The sequence below is a fragment of the Lynx rufus genome, unplaced genomic scaffold (assembly GCF_022079265.1).
Source record: "Lynx rufus isolate CCGP_SWC_20201006 ecotype Redwood Valley unplaced genomic scaffold, mLynRuf1.p SCAF_12, whole genome shotgun sequence".
Classification (NCBI taxonomy): Eukaryota; Metazoa; Chordata; class Mammalia; order Carnivora; family Felidae; genus Lynx; species Lynx rufus.
This window is the reverse complement of record NW_025814826.1, coordinates 65,867,169-65,889,632: the sequence shown is the minus strand read 5'-3', so window position 1 is coordinate 65,889,632 and position 22,464 is coordinate 65,867,169. Positions and strand designations below refer to the sequence as shown.

At 49.6% G+C, this 22,464-nt stretch overlaps 1 protein-coding gene across 7 annotated transcripts in view; it reads left to right on the top strand.

The window, feature by feature from the left end:
• Positions 1-22,464, top strand: part of PTK2 (protein tyrosine kinase 2) — a 257,109-nt gene that overhangs the window by 168,806 nt on the left and 65,839 nt on the right. For 6 of the 7 annotated variants that reach the window (XM_047074237.1, XM_047074239.1, XM_047074240.1 and 3 more), the window contains 2 exons: positions 17,453-17,509; positions 20,060-20,157. In XM_047074237.1, coding sequence (XP_046930193.1) covers positions 17,453-17,509; positions 20,060-20,157 — 155 coding nt within the window. Of the gene's footprint in view, positions 1-11,185; positions 11,309-17,452; positions 17,510-20,059; positions 20,158-22,464 lie in introns of those variants that run through there. The other variant, XM_047074243.1, reaches the window with a different exon arrangement.

Here is a 22,464-nt window from a genome sequence, read left to right as displayed (position 1 = left end):
CGTGAAGTGTTTTTAAGTGGTTTTTGTCTTTCACAGTTAACATAAAGTGGTGTTTGAATATTGCTTTTTTGAAAGATATAGTTAAGATACTGGCACAATCAGTATGTTAACTATTTGCTGGTGTCATGAGTATGGTGTGCTTTCCTTGGTATGTTTTCAAAACATATGTGCCTTTTTTCCCCATTTAAAAATGTGGAAAAGAGAGGAAAGTGAGGGCAGGAAGCATCTCCTGTGGACCCACGTTTGCTGTCTTAAAATACATACACGATGGATACATACATCTGTGTGCACGTACGTGTACACGTGCATGGGCGCACATCTAGTCCGTCCTTGGCTCTGCGTTACATCTCTAAAATGGTAGCTTCCTAGTAACTCCGGTGTCTGATGATCTGATTTAGAATAAGAAACCTAATTCCTATTAGTTTACTTTCCCTTGGGTTAATCTTCCCGAAATTTAGTTTTGTGCTTTTGCCCAGTCGATGACTGTATTCTTTTTTTCACGTTCCAGCTTACAAATACAATTGCTTACTTTTGATCGTGCACAAACACCCCACAAGCCCTCTGTCAAGAAGCGTTTGTGCCCCCGCCTCTATACGCTTGGCCAAGATCCTCTAGTGATGAGCTGTGTGACAGATGTGTGTCAGAGCTCTGCTGTTTAAGAAATCATGGACCGCTTCCCGACGAGGGGGAGGGCGTTTTGAGTACAGAGCTTGTACCCTGGGCCTGCGTCAGAGGCTGGCGGGCTGCAGGGCTGCCGGAATGTTCTAACACCACAGTCGATTGTGCTTGCATGCTGCCTTCCCCGGTGCCCCCTCCCGACCCGGCAGTGGCGCTGGGGCGCTCAGGGGTGCTCAGCATTTGCACCTGTGGGCCCGTCCTCGTCCAGGCCGTGGTGGGCCGCAGAGTCGGGACAGATGTAAACCAGGCCCTCGGGGAGTCTGTACTCTGGTTGGAGAGACAAAAGCCCGCCCGGTGCGAGGTGGTGAGCATGGCGAAGCAGTCCGTCTGTGAGCAGGCCTGGATCCGGGAGAGCCAGCGAGCTGGGCGGCCCCGGATGTCGTGCAGGGTGTTGTGTGGAGCAGGTGAGGGCGGGCGGGGCGGGCCCTGTGTGCCTCAGCGCCACCCTCCGTCATCCTGCCGGCCCACGGCCCTTCCCGCTGAAGGCAGGGCAGAGGTGCCCCATTAGGCGCGTCAGGACTCCACAGCCCAAGTGACGTAAAGTGGGGCCTCGCAGAACCTCCACGTCTCCTTTCACGTCTTGTTCCTTCTCCTGTTTTCCTAACCCGTTTGAATCAGGGTCCTCACTTGAGGCTTTGAACCTCTGTTGTTAGTGGCTGATCATCCTCGCACGCCCGGGTCTTACCTCCCCCTGCCCCCCCCCCCCCCGCCCTTGATCGTTCTGCCTTCACACTTCTCTGTAGCTGTCCCTCGGCCCCGGGTCTGGCCCGGGTCTTCACGGTTCCCTCCTAGCTGTCCCGCGGCCTTGGGTCTCTACCTCAGTCTCTTCTCCATGTTGATTGATTGCACTGCTGTCACACGTGTTTCATTGAAATTGGCAGCTCGCCACTCAGAAACTCGAGTTGTAATTTACAGTCAGTCAGAGTTTAGACTCGTTAGCTCAGCCCTCAGCGGCCTTCCCCCCACCCACCCGACATGTTGTTTTCCAGAAAGTGGGGGCCTGCGCCCCTCCCTACCTCCTCACGGCTGTTTTCAGCCCACCTGTGCGGTCCCCTGGCCCAGACACTGTTTTCATCGTCCCGGGTCAGTCTTTCTGGTCCTCAGAGTTGGTGGTCCTGTTTCCTACGTGGCTGTCACTTTGGGCATCTACAGCTACAGGTGAAGAACAGTCCTCGCTGTCCAGGGATGTTTAGCGACAGCACCGATGGCTTCGGGTTTCTGTTGACCCTCGGTCATTCCCCCTGCTGCTCGCCCACGTCAGTGGGATTGGACCACGTCGGTGGGACTGGCGTGTTCGTATCTTCCACAGAGGCTGAGGGGCCTGCCTCACACTTAATCCAGAAACTGTTTCTCCGATACCTAGAAAACCAGTACTGTTTGTACACCCCGGGGGTGCTTCTTTCCCTAGCAGCCTGGAAGCCCTATGGCACCCGAGGGAGAGATCCAGCCGCCCCGGCTCCTGCACAAGCCTGCACCTGCTGCCCCCACGGCGAGCCCGCTCTGCCTCCAGGCTCCCGGGTGAGGCTGCGGTCCAGCAGAATGCCAGCCATGAGCACGTGCTTTTGTGTCCTGCCATATCTCATTTAACCCGTGGCACACCCTGGCAGATGGGTGTTGTTCCGGTCGTACATTTCCCACTTACGGTAATTCACTCAGCAAATAGTTCCAGACACTGGGGTCTGATGGTGAAAACGAGGCCAGCCCTCTTCCCTTATGAGTTGACAGTCTACGGAGGAGACAGGCCAGACATGCTGGATTGAAATCAAGCAGTTAAACCAAGAGCAGTGAGGGAGAGGCTATTTAAAATTCTGGTCGAGGGGCTCCTGGCAGGGTCAGTCAGAGGAGTGGGCAACTCTTGATCTCACGGTTGTGAGTTCGAGCCCCATGTTGGGTATAGAGATTACTTAAATGAAAAACATTTTTAAAAAATAATAAAACTGGTGAAGAAAAGTATCTCTGAGCAGGTGATGCGTGGGCAGGTAACTGAATGAAGGGAGAGACAGAGGCGTGCAGACAGGGAGACGCGGTGCACTGGGCCCCGGAGCAGGAGTGTGGAGCACAGAGAACAGGGGAGGGCCAGACGATGCCACAGGTGCCCAGACTCGGGAGCTTGGCCAAGGTCACACATGGCCAGCAGGCGACAGGACTCTCTTTACCAAATGTTCACTATAGTCTGCACAGCATTAAACCTTCACGTGCCTTATCGTTCAACCCCTGCGACAGCCTTACAGGGTCTTGTTCACCCCCCCATTTCACAGATACAAGGAAGGAACAGTGAGGAAGTAAACAAACTTGTTCAGGGTCACGCTGCTTGAAATTGGTGGACCTAGGATTGGAACTCGGGTCGTCACTGCCCTTGAGGCTGTACTGCCTTTCAGTGCTCGTTTAGGGGAGTTTCCCTGCTAGATGATCTTTGTTAAGATCACAGTTGTAATTGATGCTGAGTATATGGAGAATTTATCTTTGAAATCTGGACAAAATTTCCTTATGAAAACAAACTTAATGTCGCCAAATGTGAAGATTAACCGGATTCTGAGGGCCAGAAGTAATTTTTTAGCCTAATTATTAAGTTTTTAGGAAACACGTGCATGTTATAGAGCTGAGTTAGGACTCAGACCTGAGAGGCCAGTGCGTGCACGAAGGGGTCTGCGAGTACCGCAGGGAGGGGTGCGGCCTGCATCCGTGACAGGGCTTGAGCTGTGTGCGTGTGTGTGCAGATTCTCCAGGAATACAGATATTTCCAAGGAAGGGCAGTGAATACAGCTGATTTTGAAATGTGTTTGAAGGCATAAACTCTGGTTGTTTTCTTTGGATGGTTTTTATATTTTAGGGGCTGTTTGTTTTTTAATAACCAAGCCCTTCATCAAGCCATAAAACCTTATATGACCAGAAGTAGAGGGTCACATGTGGTGATGATGCCACCACATTATGAACAGGCTCCCATTGGATGTTTAGATTACTTATAATTGGACCAGAGATTGTAAAACAATTTTTCTCTTTTGTATCTCTGCCATGAAAACCAATGTGTAGTGACCCTTTTTCTGTCTGTGGAAATGTTCGGTTTCATTGTTTCTGCTGAAACCTATGTGATGATATTTTTTTCAGTATTTATTGCAACTTAAAAAAGTTTTTTAATGTTTTATTTATTTTGAGAGAGAGACAGCACAAATGGGGGAGGGGCAGAGAGGAGCGGGACACAGACTCCCAAGCAGGCTCCAGGCTCTGAGCTGTCAGCACAGAGCCTGACAGGGGGCTCGAACTCATGAACCATGAAATCTGACCTGACCTGAGCTGAAGTCGGACACTTAACCGACTGAGCCACCCAGGCGCCCCTTACTGCAATTTTTAAAAATTTTGACTTTGCAACAGATTCTTTTAGTTTAGTTGTTAATCATGCATCAGCGTTTCCTTTATTACTTTTAGGGTTTTCGAGTCTGTGACTAAAAGTTACCCTAAACTAAAATATATTTAACAAGTAGATGTTGTTTGCTTTCAGCTGCTTCCTTATAGATTCTACAATCCATTTTATAAAATATGCAAAAGTAGCTTGTAAACTGTAAAGTTGTATAAATTGTAAGGTGGTGTGTATATAGTCCCTAATAATTATTGTACTTTTCTCTTTTCCTGTGGTCTCTGAAATACTAGGTCTGTCATTTATTCGTTGCTCTGTTCCAGCTCCGTAAATAGTACTTATTTATGTACGAATGAGGCCCAGAGATGATGCCTGGTGCATCTGCGTGCATTATCTCATTTAAACCTCAGGGCCGTGTTCCTCGTGCTGTCTCCACCTTACGGAGGGGACATTGAGACTCAGAGCTGAGGTGGCTTGGCCTGGTTCACACAGTAAGCAACAGCCTGATTGAAACCCACGTCTTGGACCCCAAAACCCATTGTCTTCACATGAGATCACACTGAATCACTCAGAACTTAGTGATTTTCACCTGTGAAAGGGACGGCTGTTTTGGGAGAGTTTGAGTGCAATTGCGTTTTAGCCTGTTCCCCCCCCCCCCACCTCCTTTGGCAACAGTAGTGTGGTGCTGACCCCTCCCTGACACTCTTCTGTTAAAGTTCACACCTGCCCTGTCTTCAAGTTTGAAAGCATTTCTTTTGTCTGGTTTACATGCTAGCTTCTGTGCTGATAATGCCGTACTTTACGGGTAGTCTCTGTCTATCGCTGAACCTTGACTTTTAACACTAGCTTTTAGGCATTTTTAAAAAGTGCCCTAATTTAAGAGTATTAGTGCCTAGTACACACAAAGTTAATTTTTGTACATTAAATGCTCTGTGACATAATCTAATCAAACTGATGCTCCCGATTACTTTTATGTGCACAAAGTGGTTAAGTGTTGGATGGTATACTTGGCTTACTAGAAATTCTTCAGATTTCAGCGGTCATGAGTAGGGATCTATGATCAGTGTCGTGTTAGGAGAGACTTTTAGCCACTGAGAGGTTCACAGTTGTGTCTCACTGGGGTGGTCAGGACGGCTGACGGTGCTGTACGTGGATGATCGAAACACCCCACTGTGCTGGCCTCCCTGCACCACCACCATGAGGTCACTTGAACTCCCTTTGCCTCTGCTGAGATTTGGGCTGCTAGATCACCTGCCTGTCCTTCCTGTCTTCTAACGGAATTGAGAAAAATACTCTGGAGTGACACGGGTACAGAAACATCCACGATATACATAAGAAGTAGTATCCAGAGCCAAACTGGCTTCCCAGTCCTGACGCTTGAGTTGGCCTTGACCCCTTGGCTATAGGCCTGTAGAGGGACATGTATAGGCTCCCTGGAGGCAGCAGCCTGACACGCTTCAAATTCCAAACAAGCCCGCATGAAAGGCAGAGCAATAACGACTATGGCAACAGTTTAAACAGCATATTCACAGGGCGCCTGGGTGGTTCTGTCACGTAAGCCTCCAACTTCGGCTCAGGTCATGATGTCACAGTCCGTGAGACTGAGCCCCGTGTCGGGCTCTGTGCTGTCAGTTCAGAGCCGGGAGTCTGCTTCAGATTCTGTGTCTCTCCCTCTCTTTGCCCCTCCCTCACTCACACTGTCTCTCAAGAAATTAGGTAGGTAGGTAGGTAGGTAGGTAGGTAGGTAGGTACGTAGAAAGAGAAAGAAAGAATAGAAAAGAAGAGAAAAGAGAAGAGAAGAGAAAAGAAAAAAGAAAAGAAAAGAGAAAAGAAAAGAAAAGAAGCAGGATATTCAGTTTTCCACACTCTTTCCAGGCCACACACATCTGTTCCCTTAGCCCTGTGCACTTGATTCCAAAATGGAGAGTGTGCCTGCCTTGTCCCTAGTCACCTCCACATAATAAGGGGTCTGCAGTACCTCATGAGAGACTTTGAATGAGAGTGTTTATACTACTGTTTGCTTTGCAGTTTGGCCGTGTTTGAGTGTAGCTGGTTCATGAACCTTCTTAAATCTTCTGGGTGGGCTTATTAACATAATAATTAAAAATCTTTCATCTTTAGAAAAACCATTACTAAAATGCAAGAATCCCATGTATCATCTTGCCAAATAGAAAAACAAATACTGCTAATGTCCAAAGGCCCTGTTATATTTTTTCTTCACAGAGAAACATTTTAAAAGAAGGCTTGAAACTTTTAAAATATAAATTCTGTAACTTGACCTCCAAGCTTTCCCTCCGAGTTTTTAGCATGATGTAGCTGCATAATAATTGTGGAACTTGTTAAAACCCAACCACGTGGTTCGGGACAACACATTTGAACACATTTGGTTCCTGCTAGAAAGGCCAGAAAACCACCTTCTTCTTTCCCTTTATTTTCCAGTTTGTGAAACAAGGACTCTTGCCTTCCAAGTCAGATCCTGTTCTGTGTTTTCTTTTTGGAGCCTCATTACGAATCCGTGGATCTTTAGCATCGTCAGGGGTAGGGGGCCCCCATGACCACCCGGGTTGGATGGTCGCCGGAGTTTGCCCACCCACACTATCTGCCCTGAAGGTCCGGCCGCTTTCCCTTTGCCAGCCCCTCGAGAAGCCCCATGTCGCCCCCATCCCCATCACACACGCCCGTGGTGTGCCCTCTCCCGCTCTTCTCTGCGCCTCTGGTCACCCTCCCTGACCTGTGTGACCCTGTCCTGGGGGCGCCGCTGCCCTGCTGCCCTCCTAGCCACAGCCACGGTCTTCTCTCCGAGCTGTTGCTGCACGGGGACTGGAGGGGAGCTCAGTGTCTGAATCCTGGCTCAGCGCCCCCGGCACCCCCTGCAAACCCCGGGTGATTTCTGTGTTGGTGCTAGGCGATTCTTCCAACCCCTGGCCCCTCTGTGTGGGGGCTCCGGCCCCCGCAGGGGGCTCTGCGACCGAGCTCGGCACAGGAGGTGCTGCTGTTCCCCCAGCTGCTTCTGGAAATCCTCCTTCCCTGACTTCCCTCCTGCCTGCCTCACCACTGCCACCCCACCCTCCACGCTTGAGGACCCCGGCTCTCTGTCTTGGGGCCTCTTCTCTGCTGCCAGTTGCCACCTCCGGGATCTTACTGTATTTCATGCCTTCGTTATGCTGGTTCCTCCCGAAGTGCCATCCCAACCCCAGAAGCTTCCCTGAGCCCTAGACCCTTGGGCCGACCTCACGAGCCTCTCGGACTTCATGTGCTCAGAAGGGAGCCCTGACCTCCCCACTGAGCATGCGCCTCTCAGCCTCCTCTCAGTGGCGGCTCCTTCTGGCTGATTGGACCAGTCTTTGGGGCGCTTTGGGTGCTTTGCTGCTTTCTCCTTTACAGTCAGTCAAGTGGCGCATCCTCACTGGCTCAGTGCTCAGAGTGTATCCCGTTCGGCTTCCTGTGCAGCTGCCCTTGTTTGCGTGCGCCCGCTCTGTGCCTGCATGGTTGCAGTGGCCTGGCAGTTCTTGCACCCTTTGAAAGCTTCCCCGCAAGCCTTTGACGGTTAAGGCCCATCACCTCACTTCCTTGTTTACAGGCATCCACCCTGACGTCTCTCACAGTGCAGCCAGAGCCCTGACGTGGGCTTCTAGGCCTGTGCCATCACCGGGAGCTTTGGCCACCTCTCCCTCACCCCTCACTCTTTTGTCACCCTGCCCAACCTCATTGCTCCTCGGTAAGTGGCCCAGGCTCACCTCTGCAGAGCCGGGCCCGCCCTGCTGCTGTTTGCTCTGCCCAGATGTGTAGACGACCCTTTCCCTCTGCTCCCGAAGGCTTTTTGCAAGTGACTCCTTCCGTGTTTAAAGTTGCAGCCTCGCTAGAAAGTAAGTACGCCCAGCCCCCTTCTGTTCTGTTTGGCCCTGTAGCACGTATGTGTTGACACGCCAGGTAATTTACCTTTTTGTTTACTGTCTTTTCCCCGAATGAGAACACAAGTTAAATAAGGTAGGAGTTGGGAGGCTAGCGTCTACATGGTGGGCCCAGCGCATGGCAGGTGTTTAACAAATGTAACTATCTTGTATAACGTAATGTATCTCAAATAAAGTAATTAGAAGGGTCCTAACAATATTTTTTTTTTAGTTAGTTGTATTTATTTTGTTGAGAGGGAATGTGAGCAGGCCAGGGCAGAGAGAGGGGGACAGAGGGTCCGAAGCAGGCTCTGTGCTGACAGCAGAGAGCCTGACGCGGGGCTCGAACCCACGAACCATCAGATCGTGACCTGAGCTGAAGTCGGACGCTTAACCGACTGAGCCACCCAGGAGCCCCAACATTTTTAATGATGTGGGCTGATCTTGGTATCACTGAAGAAAAGGTATACAGTAAAACCTTGGTTTGCATGCATAATTCGTTCCAGAAACATGCTTGTAATCCAGAGCGCTTGTATATCAGAGCAAATTTCAAGAACCATTGGCTCAGTTGTGATCATGTGATGTACGACTCGTATTTCAAGACATCGCTTGTTTATCAAGTTAAAATTTATTAGAAATGTTTGCTCGTCTTGTGGAACACTCGTGGAACAAGTTACTTACAATCCAAGGTTTTCCTGTGCTTACATTTTTAAAAAGCTACTTGCCTTTTAAGTCAATGTAAAGAAGTCTCAGCCCAGTTTAGAAACAAGCAATGGGAACATGGGAACAGCTGGCACTTCCATGGTGGTGGCCTCGTGCGTGTGGCCTGGGGAGTCCCCCGGGACCCTCTCCACAGCTCTTCCCTGGGAGAAGCCTCTGCTCCTGCCTCGTTTCGCAAATAAAACACAAACAAGTTTGGTAAGATTTTCAAGGTCAAGGAGTGACTAGTGGGGCCAGCATCTCAGTTCACGTACACCTTCTTTGTATTTTTTATGTTTCCATAATTTCACACTTGGAGAATGGTTGTGTAAGAGCAGTAAAATGAAGTCTCGTCTATTCTTTATTCAAATCCACTGTGTTTGTACTTTGGCCCACTTACTTTATCCTTCACTCAGTTTTCTTCCTTTGAACCATTTGAAAGCCCTTGTGGACAGGGTGTGCCTTTCTGCCTATAAACTTTCCAACGTGAGTTTCCTAAGACCAAGGACATCATCTTAAACAATCACAGCGTAACTATCAAAATCAGAAAACCTAATAGTGATAGACTGCTGTTACCTTATCCACAGCCCATGTTCCTGTCTCACCGGGTAGCGTCCCATAGAGCTCTTAGGCCGGCCCCTTCTCCTCACCCCCAGGCCCGAGCTCCTGCCCGCCTGACAGAGGGCACTCAGGCTTCACACTGGACCCCGTTCTTAACCAAGGCACCGCAGGGAGCTGCACTCACGCTGCGGGGGTGGGAGGTGAGATGCTCGGTAATGAGGTTGGGGTCGCAGGGTACCCCGTCCGGTCTGAAATCTCACATCATATGTTTCAGTTCCTCTCGCTTGTATCCGCTAACACAGTGACACTGTCTGCAAGCTCTTGGCCATCGGTTGGTCCCCTGGCCTTTCTTGAGGGGCCCCTGTGGCTGTGCAGTTAAGTTTTGCATGTCTCCTTTGTCTTTTCTGTCACGCGTTATCACCGCTGCATCTCAAAGACCGTACGTCCTTTGTTTTGACCTCGCTTTGACAGACGCCCGCTGCTTCTCCGCTCTCCTGTGCTGTGTGCTCCTGGAGGGCTAGGATGGGTAACGTGGGCCCAGCCGGTGTCTGGTGCAGAGAGGGCGGTCACATGAGTTTAAAGTACATGAAAGAGGCAGGCAGTCCCTAGGTAGGCGCTTTGCAGCCTGTGTGTCCAAACCTCCTTGCTGGTTTTTACGTTAAGGCAGTTTATTCACAGTGTGCACTTAAGGTCTGTGAGTCTGTGTCTTTGCTGAGGATTTGGGAAAAATTGCTCATTAAACTCTCACAAATCCGGATCTGCTAGTTTCTGGCAGTTTTTCTGTATGGCTGAATGTCCACGAGGTTCTTGAACTGTTTATCCGTCTTTGTTTTTTGTCTAGTCTCATTTTGTTTTAGTTTTGTTACTTGTACAAGTATCTATACCTTCACCTGGCTGGCTCTGCAGAGCTGGGAGACTGCTATGTCTGTCCAAAAGTTTCTGTATCCAGTAGTAATCTTTGCTAAAAGACGAACTTGCACTTTAAAATGTTGATACGTTTTTTAAAACTCAAGCATAGTTAAAGCGTGCCAGTAGTGAAATAAAAGCATTGCGATTTTGTTTCTGCTTTTATACATCTGCCTGAAAATGTAACCTAAGTTTCCTTTTGTACTGAATAATGTGTTTCTGTTTTTCTCTTCCCTCCGCTCGCCTCTTTGTAAAGGAGTCAGTCCCCGCCAGCATAAAGTTAAGAAAGCTAGGCGCTTTCTCCCTTTGGTCTTCTGTTCCCACGAGCCTTCTCCTACGGGTACTGCACTAGCTTGCGCCAGCTCCCACTCGCCCGTGCCGGCAGCGGACCTAACCCCACGCTCGTAGACCGTCCCGAGCAGAGTGGCCTGTGCTGGGTGTCCGCGCTCGGTAGCCGTACGGGGGGCGACGGTTCGCGGTGCCCGTCTCTGGGCTGCTGTCCAAGAGAAGACTTTTCGTTTGCCTGTTTGCCGGGTTTCCCACGCATGACAGGGCGAGCCGTAGCTTCCTGGTTTCCTTACGGGGCTTGGTGTTCTGCCTCGGGGGCCGGCAGGTACCTGGCCGTGCCCTGCGGGCCGACCGAGTTAGCGGAGTAGAGCGGTCGGGCCGAGCCCCGGACGTCTGCTCCTGCTTTGCTGGCAGGTGCTCTGGGGTGCCGCGGGGCAGAGGCGGCCGGGCCACTTGGATAGTGTTCTGGAAAGCAGAGATCGTTTGTTGTAAGTAGAACAGGAATTTCTCCAAACAACACTGCGTAAATTTAAATGGAAACCGGACGTGTGGTACAGCTTATGTGCTGGGCCTGGCCTGCGGCCCCCGTGTCCTGGGACCCCCGTGGCTCGCTGGGGGAGGCCCTCCTGGAGGAGGCGTGCTGAGGGCTGGGCCCCTGGCTAGCCTTTACCAGACTCATTAATGACTGGTTATTTTCACTTTTATCTGAGCGGATGCACATTCCCTTTGAGGGAGGTAAAGGCCATTTTTAGCATTTAACTGCGAGAGCCTGTAGGATTAATTTTGCTCAGTGTGGTAGAAAGCAGCTTTGCTGAACCGCTGTGTAACTTTGTATAATGTGTTGACAGCTTCAGACTCGCCATAATGTCCTTAAACGGAGTAAACACACTTTCTGCTGCAATCGCTCTTTTATCTTTCGAATGAGACCTGGGGGGTGAGTTTTTGTTTTCCTTGCACTTTGATTTACTTGTCATGTTAATAGTGTGTCTCCCTCTCTCCCCTCTCCCCTGCCCCTCTCCTCCCCACCCTCCCTTTCTTTGCATGCTACCTGGATCTGCAGATGAAATTAGTGGGGACGGTAATATTTATTTTCACATTTGTGTTACTAATATCAGAATTATTTATTCGTAAATACGGTTCAGTATTCAATGAAAGGCAGAATGTGGTTTTGATTCAGCAAAACAAGTGTGAAAAGATGATGCTGTGAACAAATGATCTCCTAAAAATTGTTGAGGGCTTTGCACTTTCTCTATCATGTGTCAGTGGTAAATTGGAGTTGTATATACACACAGTGAATTCTCTAGGTTTCCTTGTTAACTTTGGGTTTCGAGAAAGATTGTCACAATGGTACCACTCACGAGATTAGTCACAGTGGAAAACTGTCAATGATAGAGATCCCCACGAGATTTCCCAAATACAGCGTATACACGTAACAGTTTTAGTCTGGGAGTGGGTAGCAGAAAGGAAGGAGCAAAGCGAGATCTTTAAGAACCACACAAACTAGCGAGAGAGATACCGGCAACAGTGTCACGATTGTTCTTCAGGCAGTTGAGGGTAGCACTTAATGAGCCGGAAGTTTGAAAGTCACATTTCGTGACTCAGGTTCCCCACTTCCTGTCTGCCTACATGAACCTTTAACTCTTCACAGGAAACTCAAATTAGGGGGGAGTGGCATTTTTCCTCGTGATGGAATGAGAGAATGCTTTCCCTGAAGGTTTCGTCTGGGTCATTTTCATGGTGGGATGGAGCACTTGAGCGGTGAAAGGTCTTAACCACGTGACTTTGGGAAAGTGCGTCTGCTCCGTGGGGCTGACAGCATGGAGGGCCCCTCCTCGGTAGAAGCAGTCAGTCAGTGGCCGCTGCTGGCGTGGGGCCCCGTGTGCAGGTGCTAGACCGCGCGGCTCTGGGTGGGGTGTCGGGTGTCGTCGTGGCCGCGAGCCCCAGGGGGACCCCCGAGGCCAGGGCTGCCGCAGGATGCGTGGCAGGAAGGAGGCTCCAGCCTCACGCTTCCCCCCACCCCCCACCCCATCCTGTCGCCAGCGGCCTCCCTCAACAGGCCTGCGCAGATTGCTTTATGTCCCGCGTCTTCATCCACAAAGGTCTCAGTGGTTGTTGTGAGAATTACTGTGCAAACGTGAAATTTGACCACGTGTTCATGAACACGTGGTTTTTCCCACATCGTCTGTGTAAAGAACCCGTTCCCCCCCACACTTGACCTTCCCAGTGCTGTGGGCCAGACGGGGCAAGTGTTACTATTCCCGTCCTGCAGACGAACAAGCCGGGTCTTGAGGCTTTCGTCACTTGGGGGGCGCACGCGCTGAGGCCCATGTGGCCCAAACCCAGCCCACCTCTTGTTCTTCCCCGGAGCTGAGGACAATTATTACTGTTTTTACTGAGTGGGGAAGAAACAATAGTATTTGTGGCATCAGAACCACGTCAAATTCCCATCTCAGCGACCACAAGTAAGAGCTTCTTAGAGCACGGCCGCCCCCATCTGCTCCCGCGGCTGCCGACGGTCACTTAACAGCGGGGTCGAGCAGTTGCAGCAGAGTCTAAAATGCACACCGTCCAACCCTTTCCGGAAATGAGCTGCCGAGCCTGGTCTGGGCCATGCAGCTGGTTGATATTAAGGAGCACGGTTGGGCCCTTCCTGGCTTCCTAGAAAAGAACTCTTCCCCTGCTCCCCAGTGCCTCTCGGCTAATGGCACGTCTCCGTCCCCCGGGTCAGATAAGAAGCTGTGACACTGCTCAGTCCCACCGAATGGCCCAAGTAATCTTGTCCCCATCAAGACGTTGCTCTGTGGGACTGATGCCATGTTCCAGCTCCCTGAGGGCTGGACGGAAACCAGTCAGGGGAACAGGCTGTCAGAATTGCAGGGGTCCAAGCCGAGGCACGAGCGCCACAGGGGAACAGGGGACACGGCTGTTGGCCAGGCCGGTAGAGGAGGTCTGCCCCTCTCCCATCAGAGATTGAGCGGGTTGCCCGCGTTCGAGAAGTTCGTGAGCCTGAGGGCTTCTGTGCGGCTTCTTTTATTGACAGCCGCAGGGTGGTAGCCGTTGTCCACTGACACGCGCTCCCCCGATTCCAGGCAGAGCCCCCTTCGCAGCGACCCCAGAGGCGTCAGGCTCTCTCGGTGACAGAGCACGAGACATCCTGCAGCCGTATCGTTTTCGACAGCAGCCTCACCTCTTGGGACCCTGCTCTGAGACGAGGACTTGGTTCTTTTCTCTCCTAATTGCTGAGCTGTCAGTTTCTGTCCCTTTAACATATCTCCCTGTCACTTTTATTTTACCACCTACCATGATACCCAACCTTTCAGATTACAAGGTACCAGGTTTGGGGAGTCTCCATTTTTAAAAAGGTTTATTTTGAAACATTTAATTCATGGGCCAGGTACCCTGAGACCGTCTCCCCAAAACACAGGTCCCATTCTTGTGAACATCTGAACACAGCTGTGCTGGTGTTGGGGGGGGGGGGGTGGGGGGTAGGTGGGAGTGTCCCTAAATGTCCCTAGAGGAGTAGTCCATAGTTTTGGAGCCTAAAGTCCCCAGGGACACTCGGCTGGCTCAGTCAGTGGGACATGCGATCTTGATCTCAGGGCTGTGAGTTCGAGTCCCACGATTTAAAAATAAAATCTTTAAAAAAGCAACCAAAGTGCCCGTAAGCATTGTGGAAGATCCTAGTGAGGCGGGCACTCTGCCCGAGTGCCGCTCCGCGTACCAGCCCACCACTGATTGGCACCGGGACCCGGGGGACTCTCAGGTTCCTGTCCGCGGAGGGGGGCGATGGTCGCAGTACTGCCTGGCCGGATAAGCGGAACAGTTTCTATCAGTGTCGGCCCCGGGCTGCCAGCATCGTCCGTGAGTGAGGAATGTGGATCTGGCTTCCCTGATCTGTGCCCAGATCTTGAACCTGCTTCCTGTTTTTGTGTTTGTTCTCCTTGTATCACGCCATTGTTTTTGGGGGGAGGGGGCACGTGGACAGTTTCAGGCTGGCCTGCAGTTTCTCAGGGGCCCTTGAGCGTGTAAAAATACCTCTCATATCGGTACCGTATTATCCCACAATCTTAAGACCAGAAATGAAACAGAGCGCTGGATCCGTGTCAAGCGTTCCTGGAGAAGTATGCCCAGCGTCACGGCTGAAGGCTGCTGTGTGGACGGCCACAAGCGGAGTCTTGTAGGCCTGTGCGCCTTCAGCGGTGTCGACTCTGCTCCACAGCAACCGCCTCGTGGAGGACACAGACACTGCAGTAACGTCTTCCCTCACACCACAGCGCACAGGCGCCGTCCTGAGTGACGCCCAGATCGCTCTGATAGCCCCCGGGTTTCACACAGAATCCACAGAGCATCGAGAGGAAAAAATTATAGGCTCTTACTCGTGGTTTTGTGAATTCATTAAAGGATCTGCAACTTGATTTTTCCCAAATCAGTTTTGTACACTGGCCACTTTATTTTTATGGCCTCAGATTGTCTCAGAGGTTGGAATCTCCAGTGAGACTTTTTTTATAAAGAGAGGCAGTCCCAGAAGCCACTATAGTCCCACCGGGAAGGCCGACCGGGAGTCTCAGCAGGCAGGCACCCCTCAGCTGCCAGGCCCCTTCCACAGAGCCCTCCGAAGAAGCACCCCAAGGGGCTCCCATTTTGTGACACGCCTCTACGTGGCTCATTCTCCTGACGACCCCGCTCTACACGCGAGGGCACAGCTAGGGCACAGCCAGGCGAGCTGCCCCTACAGGATCGGCAAGCCGGGCACCAGCGCCACCCCCCACGGTCTGCAGCCTTGCACCGGCCACATAGCTCCTTTGCCCCAGCTTTGCGGGGTGTGTGGTCCCCTCACCACCTGAGGCCCCCCTCACCACCCCTCTCTGCCCGGCCTGTATACGCCTGGCCCCTTCTCCGTGCCGGGCACCGTGCCAGATGCCGAAAATACGGCGGTCAAACACACACCTGGGCTCCGCTCCCCTGGGCTCTCCGTCTGGAGGGGGACAGACAGTTGACAGGGGACCAGAGGACTGCCAGATCGTTGATCCTGATAGATGCTGAGGAAAGTAAACCAGGCAGCATGGTTAAGAGTGAGGGGGGTAGAGGGCAGCTTCGTTTGAGGCAGGGTCTCTGGCTTGGTGACACTTGGGCCGAAACCAGAATTGGCCGAGCCAACGCGAGCCCCAGCCCCGTGCTGAGTGCTGGGTCGGAGGCCTGCTGTGACGTCACCGCGCGCCATGCCCTTCTCCATCAGGCGGGCGGTGTCCCCACAGCCACATAAGGACTCAGTGCCCGTGGTGGTGATTGATCCATGACGTCCCCTCGTGGAGCTCAGAGCCAAGTGCAAGGACTGCCGAAGCGCTCTGGTGACAGGAAGGCGTGTGGAGGCCGGGCGCCCGGCAGCTGTCCCCGCCAGGATCCTGTTGCCCCAGGGTCACCTCTAAAGGCGTGTGCTTCGTAGAGAAGGAGGAGTAAGGGTAGCGCCTGTTTGTGGAAATTCTGCCTCAGCTTTCTGAGGGGAGGGCATACAGTCGAGCTGGGCAAATTTTGGAGTAAAGGGAGAAGACGGATCCGCAAGTGGCATGCGTGTGACATGTTGCCTCAGCTGTCCTAGCTGTTAGTGCAGAGTCCCCCTCCGCTCGGTCCTTTTTCTTAAAGTGCCCTAGTCATTCCCTTCTGTGCCCAGAGAGCATTTCAGCGTCCTTCATTAAGCCAGCTCACACAAAAGCAAAGCTGTGGGCCGAGGACATGCCAGTCACCGAGAACAGGGTAAGAGGGAGAGGCAGAGAAATTAAAGAACGTGAGGTCTGGGTAGAGTAATCCTGAAGTGGTGTTACTTACGACACGTAAGAGTGATACAGATCACCCACTCTCCTTTCACACGGGACTTAGCAGTGGTTTACATTTACTAGATGGTTCAAGGAGAACTGATCTGTTGACTTTGTTCTGCCAGCTCAGCCAAGAAATAAATCCTTCCAGGTACTCTTAGCTTTGGGCTCCGTCATTACCATGGCAACGTGGAACAACTGACGTCCCGAAGAACGTAGACTATATATATTCTCTCTTTCCTGTAATTTTAGTGTCTGAGTGAAGTAGTAATGGCATGAAGGAAAGAGCTTTCAGCTCGTAGTTTCTCTGGGGCCAGAGGTGGTGCCTGGTCAGGTTGTCTCCTGGAAGAGCTCCCTTAAGAGACCAGCGAGGAAGTACGGCCCTCCTTTCCTGGCCCAGCAGTGGCAGTCCTTCTGCCTGGAGCAGCTAAAGGTTTCCCTCTTGACAGAAGGAGAAAACAGACAAGGCTTAAGTCCGCGTACGTGTTACTCAGGTGAGGGTTTTCTCCAAATGAGCTTCCCCCCATTGACGTGGCATCGGATTTCTGAGTCACCGTGTTACCAAGAGGAGGGAGTGGAAACACGGAAACGCCTTGACATCACCTCAGAAAAGAACTCATTTTAATACGCTCTTTCTTCTCATTTCATTCTTTCTCTTAGATCTTTTACCCTTTTGACGTTAATGCGTAGTCTTCAAATATCTGAGTGAAAAGCGACAAGAGAGAAATTCCTGCGTTTCTTCCACCCTGAACAGATGAAATGCATGACCCGTGTCCTCAAACGTCAGGCCGCCATTTTTGCCTTCTAAAGGAGAGCATTGAGCTCATGCTGTAGAGTCTAATTATGAATGATGTCAGGTTCCCTGTTTTTGAGATACTCGTCTTGTTTGGAGAAATCCCGGGAGACAGCAGTGGGGCCCAAACGTGCCCTTGGTGTAGATGAGAGAGAGTTGTGCAGTCAGTGCAGATGGGCGGCCTCAGATCGTGCGCATAGTTGCTCCACATCTTTCTGTCATTCGCAAGGGCTCTCTGTGCGAGCTCTGTTTGCTCCCTGAGAAACAAGTCTGTGTGTTATAACAGATTGCACCATGACGTCACTTTTATTTCCATAAATGACTCATGTGTGAGCAAAAATTGAGTAATCGTGTTTTAGGAATGTGTCGGCATAACAGGGGACTTAGGCAGATCGTTTTGGCTTTTCAAATTATGTTAAAGGCCGGGAGGTCAAATAGTTCACATCTTCCAACGTGTCTGTTTCCTTCCCTGCAGAAACCGACGACTATGCTGAGATTATAGACGAAGAGGATACCTACACCATGCCCTCAAGTAAGTAGGCTTTGGATTTTGTTCTTGTTCAGATTTGACAGATACCTAACGTTTAAGTATCTTCCGTTCAAAAGTTGTAGATATTTATTGGTTTCTTTTAGAACTGTCTTTAATACCTCACATTGAGTGTGCATAACAGAAATATTCTTTTCAGTCTTTAGAAACGTGTTTTGTATTTGACCAGTCTGAGGTCAGGAGCCTAAAGCTAAAATATCTATAGTAGGTCAGCTTAGTTGCAGGTTTTGTGGAATCTCGTCTCGTGGCTCTATCATAATACAGCCTTTATTGATTATAGAATCTCCTCTCTGTGGAATATTATATTATTTAAAGTTACATACCTATACACGTTTCTATATTCAGTTTTTTCAACTTGCATATTCAGTTAGTTGCATTTCCCCTTTGAAACTCTGTTGCTTGCTGCCCTTGACTGACCAGGTACAAAGAGCTTCCCTCATCCATTGCTTCCAGTCCGCACAGCTTGGGCGGGGTGGGGGGGGGGGGGCTTCAGTTACGACTTTCCTGCAGCCTAGAAACACCAGCTTCTTCTCTCTGTTTTGTGCTGCTTCTTGATTGAAGAGAATCCGGAAGCCCCAGGTCTCGTGTTGGAAGATAGAGTCCCAGACCTTGAATTGGAGACACACTTGAAATTGCCTTCACATAAGAAAAAAAAAGTTTACTGGCTCAGTCAGTAGAGGATGCAACTCTTGACGTTAGTCACGGGTTCGAGCCCCACGTGTGGCACAGAGTTTACTTAAAAACATTTTTTTTTTAATTTAAAAAATTCAGCATTGGATGTCCTGATTTCCACAGAGCCACACGTATTTGTAAAATAAATGTTTCAGGCACTTTATTTACCCTGTTGTGTAACTATTGTAAAAGATGCTCTCATTTCCATTAACTATACACATGAAAGAGGCATTACCAGCATCAGGCCTGCATTGTCCTGGGTGCCCCCAAATCCCTCACAAGGGTTCCTTGTGTTAGAGAGTGGTCCAAAACAGAGGGAAGAGCGGAAGCTTACTTGTGTGCATTCTGACTTGTGTGCACCGGCACCACAGAAAATGTTTAAATTTACACTTAAATTTTGTACGTTTCCACAGAGAATCCAAATTTCCACTTGGACGTTTATTATCCGGTGTTGAGTAGTGCATGTCCAATGTGGCTGACGTTTATCCAAACCCCACGAAGATGTTTCTGTGTAGGAATTAGGAGATGGAAACTGGAAAGCGTTGTGTCCATCACATCGAGTTAATTTGAGGAGATTTAGGTTTTGCTTATGTCTAGTCTTTTTCCTACTGATGTTTATGGTTAAAATATTTCACACAGTAAATATTGAAACGTACTCTCGGAGTTTGTTGTTGTTAACCTGATTGCTATCAGTTATTTCTAAGCAAGGTCTTCAATTTTTTTCTCCCTTAATTGCAATACAGAAAGCTATGGAATAGACGAAGGTAACACGATTCCTTTAAAATAACTGCATTTGCTTGCAATTGCAGCCTGCGGAGTGGTGTGGGACGTTTCAGTTCGCAGTTAACTTTTATCCTTAAACCACTTGTCATTGGTTTATCCGTGCTATTAAACCAATGGAACTACCAGCTAAAGTGATTTTAAAGAGGAAAAGAACCACCTCAAATTTGAGTCGGATTTTCTGTACGGCTTCTCATTTGATAAACCAGGAAGAGTTTTGAAACATTTGGCTGTTGTTTTATTCCATTGGCGACTTCACTAATGGAGTCCGTGCAGCGTGGATCGTGCAGACAGGTTTCCTGGCCGGAGAAAATCAAAATCCGCAGCAGTTAATTGGATTAGAATTCATGGTCTAGGTTGCTAGTGGGTATTTTATTTCCATGTGCCTCAACGGCCTGCTAAACAGTCAGTTTGGTATAAATCGCAAGAAATTAATATGTTGATTTGAGGCAAATGCTCTCAAAAATATAAAACACTCATCATTTGTAATGCAGTATGTTCAACCTTGATTCCAAGTCATCTAATTTTGAAATTAGTTTTTAGAAATGGCCTCTTTAAACTCTTTAGCTCCATGAATAATATAGATAGGATCGTAAGAAAGTGGAAAACTCTTAAACTTTTAAAACAGAGTTACTCGTGACACGGTTTTCCCGTGGTCTCCGTATTTTCAGACTTCAGTTATTTGTAAAATAATTGCTTTAAATAACTGTGTTTTTTAGACTTTCGTATATTAATACCTAAACTAATAGCATTGATTTCTTAAGCATATAATTTACTACTTGGAAAAACTATTTAGAAAATGATCAGACAGATACAAACTAAATCCAATTAAAAACATGAAAAAAATCTGCCTTTAATAGAACTCACATCGTTTTGTGGTTCAACCAGTGCCGTTAACAGTTTGTGTAACTCCTTTCACAATACCGTTTAAGAGAATTCCACTCTGTTTAAAGCATTTTCATAGAGTGATGTGCCACCAGTGAGAGTTGTACTCGTGGATGATAAGGAAATGCGTTGAGTGTAGTGTCTGCATTTGGAATACCGCACCTACCTAATTTTTGACGTACGGATCGTGCTTTGCAGCCAGGGACTACGAGATTCAAAGAGAAAGAATCGAGCTTGGACGGTGCATCGGGGAAGGCCAGTTTGGGGACGTCCACCAAGGCGTCTACATGAGTCCAGTAAGTCCTCCCTGGCGACCAGAAAAACGCGCTGCTTTTGACTGTCGCCTCTTCTTTGTCTTCTCGAGTCCCCGGCTCTCCTTTGCAGAGGTCTCTCACAGAGCCCGTCACACACGTCAACCTGCTCGGAGTATTCGGGAGCAGAGAAATGGCACCCTTAGCTCCTAGAGGGCTGGGTCTGTCTTTTGTTCATTTTGATCTTTCAGCCTCTCTCATCAGGAACAGATCCCACAAGGAGTGTTCCATTGGATGGAACAGATTATGACTTTACTAATAGCTTTATTGAGGTATAAATCACATACTATAAAACGTACTTTTTAAAAACATACAGTTCAGTGGTTTCTTAGTATATTGATTGAGTTGTACAAACGACAGCACGGTGCATTTTCCAGCACCTTCTTTACCCCAGAAAGAAGCCTCACCCGCTAGCAGTTACTCCCGTCCCGCCCTCCCCCGGCCCCTGGCAGCCAGTCGTCTGCTCCCTGTTCTCTAGATTTGCCTCTTCTGGATGCTTCACGTACACGGACTCGTGCGACATGTGGCCTTTCGTGATCGGTTCTTTTAGTTAGCATGTTCTCAAGGGTCATCCACACTCGAGCGTGAAGCGGTACTTAGTGTCCTTTTTTGCCAGGCAACATTCGATTGTGTGGGTAGACCGTTTGTGTTTGTCCGTTCTCCAGCTGACGGGAATTTGGGCTGTGACCGCTTCTTAGCTGTGAGGAATGACGCCTCTGTGACGGCCACCGCACAGGTCTGCGTGTGAGTAGTTAGTTCTCAGTTCTCTCGCGTAGATGGCAGAGAGTGGAATTGCCGGGTCACGTGGTATCTGTTCCGCCCTTTGACCCGGAGCTGTCTCCGAAGAGGCCACGCCCCTTCCCTCCACTCCTGGCAGCGGTGCGTGAGAATGCCCATCCCTCTGCAGCCCTGCCGACACCGGTCATGGTATGTGTGCCAGTTAGATCAGCAGTCGTGAGACACCAGCAGGAACTCACTCAAGGAACTTTTTTTAGCTGGAATAACGGGTGTACGCAGATGACACAAATAAGGGATCACAGACCGTCCCCAGCTTACAGTGGTTCGACTTACTCTTTCTTGATCTCACGATGTTGCAAAAGCGATCTTCATGCAGTAGAAATCACACTTAGAATTTGAGTTCAGATCTTTCCCCAGGCTAGGGATATGTGCGTCCTCTTCCCCTGCAGGGTGGCGGCCACAGCTTCCAGTCAGCCCACAGCGGACGCACTGACGGCCGTTCCGCAGCCACGCAGCGATCCTGTCACTCTCAGTAGAGGATTTAGTGAATTACAGGGATAGCAACACTTCGGTGTGAAATACGCTTTGTAGGGGGCGCCTGGGTGGCTCAGGCAGTCGAGCATCCAACTCTTGATTTTGGCTCGGGTCGTGATGCCAGGGTGGTGGGATCGAGCTCCGTGCCGGACGTGGAGCCTTGCTTGGGATCTGCTGCCTCTATCCCTCTGCCCCTCCCCGCCGTGTGCGTGCTCTCGCGTTTTCTCTCTCTCTCTCAAAAAGCAAATAAAATAATGCTCTGTGTCCACTGGTTTTGCCCAACTATAGGCCATTGTGAGTGTTTGTGAGCACACATAAGGCGGGTGTGGCCCAGCTGTGATATTTGGTAGGTTAGGTATTTACGTGCATTTTGACTCAGGGTATGTTCAACTTACGATGGGTGTATTGGGACGTAACTGCATCTCAGGTCAGGGAAGATCTGTGGTAACACGGACGATTGACGTTTTATGTTACCCCTGCTTTGGAAGCTGCAAATGGTGTTTTCCCAGTAGTTCCATACCTGTCAGGTTTTCTAGAGCTGAAAGGGTTTTCTTGTTTTGTTTTCTTTGGGTCACAGGAGCAGCAGACAATTGCCACCGCATCACTAAACAAATCAGAGATTCCATTTTTTTTTTACATTTCAGCTTTGAAAGTCTCTACCTTGTTCTTACACGTAATTCTGTCATTTATTATGTATTTTTAGCTGCTAACTTTTCTTCTAGTTGTTTTTTTTTTGTTTTTTTTTTTTTTTTTACTATATCTGTTATTATCTTCCTAATTCTCTTAACCTCTGTTCTTTGAAGCAAAAAGCAGTACAGAGAGCCCCGGGTCCAAATTTACTCAAAAGGCCTGCTGACTTTTAGACTGGCTCTACCCAACTGAGATAAAAGGCAGGCGAGGCTTCTTGACCCGAAATAATTACAGTTGAACTACAGTCTCTGTTAGGTCTCTGGGCTTGCTGTTAGGAAGGCAGTTGGGGGGCGAGTGCATGAGCCTAGCCATAACAGGCACTGGCAGGGA